The 8,482-nt window shown below is 33.8% G+C and overlaps 1 protein-coding gene across 1 annotated transcript; it reads right to left on the reverse strand.

Annotated features, from left to right (window-relative positions):
* Positions 1-7,571: 7,571 nt before the first annotated feature.
* On the reverse strand, positions 7,572-8,015 carry LOC113279428. The gene has a single exon (XM_026528124.1). It carries the CDS (start codon positions 8,013-8,015, stop codon positions 7,572-7,574), a length of 444 nt encoding a protein of 147 aa, XP_026383909.1.
* Positions 8,016-8,482: the final 467 nt, after the last annotated feature.

Consider the following 8,482-nt stretch of genomic DNA (forward strand, 5'->3'; position numbering starts at 1 on the left):
CTAGAGTTCTCCCTTATATAGTCTTTCAAATCAAGGTTACTTATAATCAAAGCTACGATAACTTAGTAACAAAGCATTCAATATTCACTGTTAGATGAACTCCTGATTTAAGATTCAGGCTAAGTCTGCTTAAGAATAAAGCAATCAATCTCCACTGTTATATGGTCTTAGCTTGTTACACACAAATGAAATATACCTTCATTTAGATATGGGTAACCGTACCTAAACGTGTATATTGAGTTGGCTCAATAACAGTTAACCGAAGTTAGCCGTCTGAGCACTTTTGTCTTAACCACATTCATCTAACACTTCTAAATGAAATATGATGATCAATCAATCATGAAAGATAATCAAATGAATGTAATTGTGTTTCAAATAGAGTTGTTCAATTGTTCACTATCTCATAGAAATATATATGAACAAGTTGAAACAAAATCGGATTGATTCTTAATTCTACAAAGTACTTATACAAGAATCAATTCATGAACATTAAGCCACGGTTTGCAAACATTGAATTCCTTAATTCATAAATGTTTTAGTTCATGAGTATGAGAATCATACTTAACCAATGTTAGAACTTAACCAATGTGTTTGCAAACCAGGTACGCGAACAACAGCTCTAGACCTTGGCCTTGTCCAGCCGTTCACAAACCAGGTACGCGAACAGCCGTCCCGGACCTAACTCAGGTGAAACCGTACACATACTAGGTACGTAAACAAGGTTCTCGGACCTTTACAGGTAAAATCGTTCGCATACTAGGTACGCAAACAAGATTCCCGGACTTGAATTATAACAATACAGTTCGCATACTAGGTATGCATACCATGTTGTATCCAGACATGGTTAATTGTTCTAAACTCCCATTTCAATCATTGAAACATCCTTGGAAGAAGAAAATGGTTGTCTCGCACAAACCATTAGCTTCAAGTAATTTTCAAGTGATCGAATGATCAATACAAAACTTTCCAAGTCGACATCAAATGATTGTCTCACACAAATCATGTAAGATGTTTCAAGGAAATTTTCACATGATCGTCTTTTGACTTAATATTTAGTTTTCCAGCTTTTATCGTTATTTTGTTGTTATTTCTTGCGGGTTCATAAGGATGTTAAAAAGTAGCTCTGGCGATTTTTAGGGTTTAGGAAAAACACAAAGTTTTTTTTTTCTTTTTTTACTTAAATCATTCGGTTTTTTTTCCTTTGTTGATCATCTTTGGATGATCAATAATGGGGGAAAACCATGATCTGAATCCAATCAACACTGTTAATTCAGCAGTTTCTTATGCGGATAAAGTTAAGGGTACCAAAACCCTAACTTTTTCTGAACGGATTATGAATAATAAGTCGCATGTTATTACTTCTGTGGATTTGAATTCTCTTCCAAATCTTACAACAAAAGATGAAAAGCCGGCTGTTGAAATATCTCAAGATTTATTCGTTGAGGCTTGTGAGATTTGGCGTTTCAGCCTTATTGGCCGTATTGAATTCAAGGGTTCTGATTTTAACTATGTTAAAGACTCCCTTGAACAACAATGGAAACTAGGGCAAGGACGTGTTCAATTTGTTCCTTTGAACTGTGGGTTTTTCATTATCAAGCTTTTGTCTCAAGAAGATAAAGATAGGGTTTTCTCTGAAGATGGTTGGATGGTTGATAATCATCAACTTCGATTCATTGAATGGTACCCTGGTTTTGACGCTGACAAATAATATACTTCTCTTGCAACAGTTTGGGTTAGATTTCCTGGGTTGCCAATGGAGTTTTGGGTTGATAAGTCGTTGCTTTCTATGGGTAAATCCCTGGGAAATCCAATTGTGGTAGATTCAAAAACTCTAAATCATGAATATGGCCACTTTGCAGCTGTTCTCATAGATATTGATTTTTCTGAACATGATGCTACTGATGCTATTCATGTTACGGCTGGTGGTAGAGATTTCTGGCAGGTTATTGACATTCCAAAACATCCAAAGTTCTGTTCACAGTGTAAAATCATTGGTCATATGGATGTGGATTGCAGGAAAAATAAACATGCTAAACAACTGGCTAAAGGTCCTCCAAAACAGCAATGGAGAAAGGTATGTAACTCTAAATCTTCTAGCAAAGAAGTTGAGAATGCTGCAGTTGTTGGAAATAATTGGCAGGAAGCACGACACAATGTAAATGGGGGTGCGGGTGACAATACGTACCCTACATCACTAGCAGATGTTGTACAAAGCACTGCTAATGAGTTTACTCCAGTTGCATCCAGTTCGGATAACCTTGTAAACAAGGTGTTTATGCAATCCAAGGCGCAGGATGAACATGGCAGGCCAACTAATGTTGTGGAACAAATTCCTGTGGATGTTAATCTAGATAACATTATGAATAATATTACACGTCTCAAGGCTAAAGTTGATCATGGTATTGAACTAAGTGCTGATGAGCATAATGCTTTGGAGCTAGGAATACAAATGGAACAGGATTTAGAAGATTTGTTGAAGGCGCGTGATAATATGGAGAGAGCTAAGAAAACTCATAAGAATTTTTCGTTAGGTAAACTAAATAGTTCTGGAGTGTTATCTCCGAACAATTTTAGTGTGCTACAAGACTCCAATGAATATACGAATTTCCAAACTCAATTGGATTCTGTTCGTGAAGAGGCTGTAAAGTACACAGACTCTGTTTGCTCAGAAGTTTTGGGCTTGCAAGTAAATTATGGGCTTGCAAATATTGGTAAGGAAGCACATCCCAAGGTGAGTGCTAATTTATCTACTCAGTTAACAAAAAAAGAACGAGAGATTTTTTGTACAATTACAAAATTTGATATTCAACAAAAATATTTAAAGGATTCTTCTTTTAGAAAGGAGTACATCAAGGATACAAAAGATCAATTAAAAAGAATGAACACTCCAAAGAAGAAAAATAAAGGTGGAGACACTTGAGTTTGAGGTTTTGAAGAAATTTAGGCATTTTGTCTTTTTTCTTTGTTCTTATTTTAGTTATGAGTCTCTTGAGCTTTTTTGGCTTCTGGAGAAGTTATTTTTAGTTTCAAATAGTTTACAAGTTTTTGGGGTTTTCTGACCTCTTTTCTTGTAAACTTCTTCTGTAAATTTTGATATTTATTAATACATTTTTGACTTATCAAAAAAAAAATATTTAGTTTCCAACAAATAAATTGTTTCCAACTAACCTCATCAAGAATAATGATGAACATAGTTAAAGCAAAAATCTTCCAACACATATTTCGAGAAACAGATAAGCGAGGTAAACTCAGCTCGAAATATCAAATGTGCGTAATATAAAAGTATATATAGTTATACGACTTAGTCTCATTAGAAGATAAAATAGAATAGACTTCTGAGTGATAGATAAGTTTTAGTCTCCACATACCTTTTATTGATGAAGGTCCTCTAAGCTCTCCTCGGTAGATCTTCGTCTTCAATCGATGAACGCCGTGAAGTTTAAAGCTCAACTACACATTCTATCATAATCCAAGACATAACTATAAGTAGACTAGAAATCAAGTTTCTAGTTTTGATCAACTAAACTTGATAAACAAGCTTGAGATAGCAACGCTTGCGAGTTCGACCGAGCAGTGCTCTAAAAAAAACTGATAAAGAAATGCACTTGAAGAGTTTGATAGAGGACCACGATATAATTGAGGTAAATAATTCATTGTTAATTAAGAAATATGAGGATCTGATACAAGGTTTGTCTAATCATTTGCATATTTTATATCTATTGATCATTTCCATCAAATCGAAGTAGATTATCAAAGAGTTGTTAACCCGACTTTTAGGAAAATACCTCACTTAGAATTTGAGTTGTGTGCTTCCAAAGTTTTAACGGATTATTTTACTTCTAAGTATCCACCACTTGATGTGCAGGTTCACTGAGAGGAACCCGACGAAGTTCCCTTATTTTATATTCTCTATCCACTACCGAGTGTAGAAAGGACTAAATGCGGTGGAAACTTCAATAAAGTGATAGCTTCAATATTTATATATTGTGCTAACATTTTTGTGAAGCTGTTGTTAGAAATGCAGATATTTTCTAGTCAGACTACCAGATTTCAGATTGTTGGTGTATGGCCGATAACAAGAAGGTCAGTTTGAGGACGTTAAACTAAATAGGAGGAAACCCATTGGTTTTATATTCTCTATCCTTTTTATATATTTTTTCTTGTATTGCATATCATATTAGGATTTCCCACCTTGATTTTACTTTGGATGACTTAATTACATTTGTTAGAGCATAACTCGGTTGAACCCACCAAGCGTTGGTATGTCAAGTTTGGTTGTTATATTTTAGTATCAAAACTCATATAGAGTCGCTTGACTAAATACTAGAGTCAACTTCGTTTAGGTTGGACAAGAAAGTCTAGGAATGTTGAGATGTATAAGTATTATTCCGAAGACCTGAAGAATGTGAAGAAGTAACGACTACAACGAAGATATCATCGTTCCACTTGAGGTTAGTAATATTTACTTGATCTTGTTTCCATTCCTAACGTATCTTTCAAGTCGGATTATATAGAAAACATAACATGCGAAGCTGTATACAAAATACTCTAGTTGTTAAACTTGGTTATATTATTATGATCAAAGTGTCTAGGAACTTATTGAATTACGAAGTATAAACGCTTATCTTTTGGAACTTCCTAAATACAACATCAACATAATCTTTGTATTTAGTTACTTGATTATGTGTAAGATATAGGTATGATTTCACCCTAGGAAACAATGTTTTATAACATTTATTTAAAGGAAGTACATATATGAACTTTTTTCATAATCGAAAATAAATCATGATTGGTCAGGTTCTTTATTGAATATTTCTTGAATGACCAATACAAGATGACAAGTTAGAACCTACCAAGTTTCCCACCAACGGTACTCGTAGAGCTTCTTGATCCCACAAAAGTATTTAAACGAGCGGTCGTAAGAGATTTCGCCTAATTAAGGTACTTTTCTCTCTGGATAGACGGCTCCACCAGAAACAACAAGAATGAAGTTTTCCCGGCTCTTAGGATAGTTTGCAAGAAATGCAAACTCGGGTATTTATAGACCAAGGTTGTTTGGAAAACAAGGAAATTCCAAAACCGAAAACATTCTCAAGATATTAACATTAAAGTACCTAATTTTGGTTTTCCTATTTCCAATTAAATACTAAACCATATTTCCGGAAACTCCCTTAGAAAACTTCTATTATTAGTCTAGCACATTAACTAATAATATTTTCCAGAGGATATGCATTAATTGCTGGTAATTAAAACATATATTATGAAAATAATAATTAAATGCTTTTCAATTTTTCGGTACGGGATCACCTTGAGTATTAAGGAATATCTTTGAACAATTAATGATAAGAGTTATGTACACGTTCAAATAATATCGACGTCCAGAAGTTTCTTAGCAAACCCTAATTCCAATCTTCATACAAAACATAAAAAGAAATGTGAATATTGGAAACTCGATTTTGCTCTTTGGGATCAGTTCTACCATAACTCACAATGTAAGTTGTGATCGGTTATACCATGCTTCCCAAACTAGGTTGTGACCGGTTACACCTTGCTTCCCATAGGTTGCTTGTGATCAGTTACACCTTACTTCCCGAGTTAGCTTGTGACCAGTTACACATTGGTTCCCAAAGTAACGTGTGACCGATTACAACTAAATTCCCAAATTAGCTTGTGGTCGGTTACACCTTGCTTCCAAAATGTAGCTTGTGACCGATTACAACTAACTTCTCAATGTAGCTTGTGGCCGGTTATACCATGCTTCACAAAGTAGCTTGTGACCGATTACAACATGTTACACAGTATAGGCTATGACCGGTTATGCATCAAATCTCAACAAGTTAATATAGGTTCTACCTTGTCATCTTGTATTGGTAATTCAAAAGATATTCAATAAAGAACCTGACCAATCATGATTTCCTTTCGATTATGAAACAAGTTCATATATGTACTTCCTTTATACAAATGTTATAAAATATTATTTCCTAGGGTGAAATCATACCTATATATTACACATAATCAAGTAACTAAATACAAAGATTATGTTGATGTCGTATTTATGAAGTTCCAAAATAAAATCGTTTATATTTCGTAATTCAGTAAGTTCCTTGACACTTGATCATAATGATATGACCTAGTCTAACCACTAGAGTACTATATATACAACTTCGCATGTAATGTTTTCAATATAATTCGACTTGAAAGATACGTTAGGAATGGATAAAAGATAAAGTTAATATTACTAACCTCAAGAGGAAGGATGATATCCTCGTTGTAGCCGTTACTTCTTCACATTCTTCATGTATTCGTAGTAATACTTGTACGTCTCAACATTCCTAGACTTTCTAGTCTAACCTAAACGAAGTTGACTCTAGTATTTAATCAAGCGACTCTAAATGAGTTTTGATACTAAAATATGACAACCAAACTTGACATACCAACGCTTGGTGGGCTCAACCGAGCTATTCTCTAACAATCTCCCCCTTTGTCAATTTTGGTGACAAAACTCTATTACATATGGAGATAAACGAATTACAAAATAACTCATTCTTCATATGCTTGATTCCAAGTTTTAACAACACAATAACCTGCATACATTCAAAAAATAAATACGTTGTTGACATTTTAATAATAAAAGCTTTTACTCCCCCTAAAGGAAATCTAGGTAAATATTCAATCTGAACATCTTTGTTATTTCCCTTTTGTAGTATGAAATACTACCCAGCATGATAATATGTTTCTACCCCTTAGTTTATGCTTTACTATTTCGTTAGATATAATGTTTAAACACATATATCTTTTCCAAGTGATTAAAAATCACTTGTTTACTCCATATATTTCTCCCCCTTTTTGTCACAAAAATGACTAAGGTAGGAGCAAACAAAAGGACAAACCGAAAGGATCTTACAAATGCATAAGACTTGTACAACCTATAAGAGTTAAGCACGAGGGTTTCACATACCATTTTAGATAACCAATACTAAACCGAATCTACAAAAGTAATTTAGCTTTAGTATGTTATCAAGGAAATAATTGCCTGAAGCAATTTTCTCTTTAGTCCGACAAACCGACTAAGATAACTTAATTATTTTGCGAACCGATTGTGTATGTACAATCGCTTATTTTGATAAGACACAAACAGAGATCAAAATTAACTCTATTTCTCTTATCAGGCTCTAATTATTCCATAAAATAACTTAGACCTTTCCCTTTAGAAAAGAAAAACACTAGCTTAGTTAACTAGTTTTTCTTGTCAAGGAATTCGATTAGACTTGAATAACCGAATCTCCGATTCATAAGTTTAACTAAGATCAGAATTAACTTAGTTTCTCTTATCCGGAACCAAATGGACTAAACAAATGAACAAACCTCCAAGTCCATTTTGAGAGTAAAGCTTTGTTCATCTGCTTCAAGCTTTTAATCCCAAGACCACCCAACTTTTTTCTTATGCATAAAGATCTCCATTTAACCAAATGAATCTTCTTCTTCCCTTTGTTATAATTCCACAAAAAATCTCTCATGATTTTCTCTAATTTCTTAATGACTGAAACAGGCATCTCAAAAAGAGACATGTACTAAATAGGAATACTACTAAGAACACTATTAATCAAAGTGATCTTACTTGCTCTAGAGAGTAAAATCTTCTTCCACCCAGCAAGTTTAGCAATAAACTTCTCAATGATTCTGTCCCATTTATCTACTCCACAACATTTATCACCTAATGGAAAACTAAGGTATGTTGTAGGCAGAGTACCACTATGGCAACCCAGAAGAGAAGAGAAGATAGTTAAATCACCATCATAAGCAACTCTAAAAATCTGACTTTTGGCAAAATTAATCTTCAATCTAGTTAGCAACTCAAATAAAAGAAGAATTAATCTCAGGTTTTTAACTTGATATACATCTGCATCAAGAAAAATAAGAGTGTCATCTGCAAATTGCAAATGACTGGCCATAATACCATCTTCCTTAGTTTGAAAACCAGAAATAAGACCTTCTTCTTGAGATTTTTTAATCATCAAAGTGAGAGCTTCTCCAACTAATAAGAAAAGAAAAGGTGAAATGGGTCTCCTTGCCTAATCCCTTTATTGAGTAACCAGCTGCACTACCATTCACCAACACTGAAAATCTAACATATTCAACATAACACTTTATCCAACTTCTCCATTTTTCTCCAAACCCCATGAGCTTGAACATATCATCCAAGAAATTCCAGTTCACATGGTCAAAATCTTTCTCAAAATCAACTTTACATAACAAACCTGGTTTTCCTCTCCTAATTCTTGAATCAATGAGCTCATTAGCTACTAAGACACCATCTAAAATTTGTCTTTTTTACAAAAGTTGGTTGTTGTTGAGAAATAATAGCAGGTAGAGTAACTTTAAACCTTTCAGCTAAAATTTTATAGACAATTTTATAGGCCCCATGAATAAGACTTATAGGTCTCAAATCCTTAATCACCTCTATGCAATCTTTCTTAGGAAT

This window comes from Papaver somniferum, chromosome 5 (assembly GCF_003573695.1).
Source record: "Papaver somniferum cultivar HN1 chromosome 5, ASM357369v1, whole genome shotgun sequence".
In the NCBI taxonomy this organism is placed as follows: Eukaryota; Viridiplantae; Streptophyta; class Magnoliopsida; order Ranunculales; family Papaveraceae; genus Papaver; species Papaver somniferum.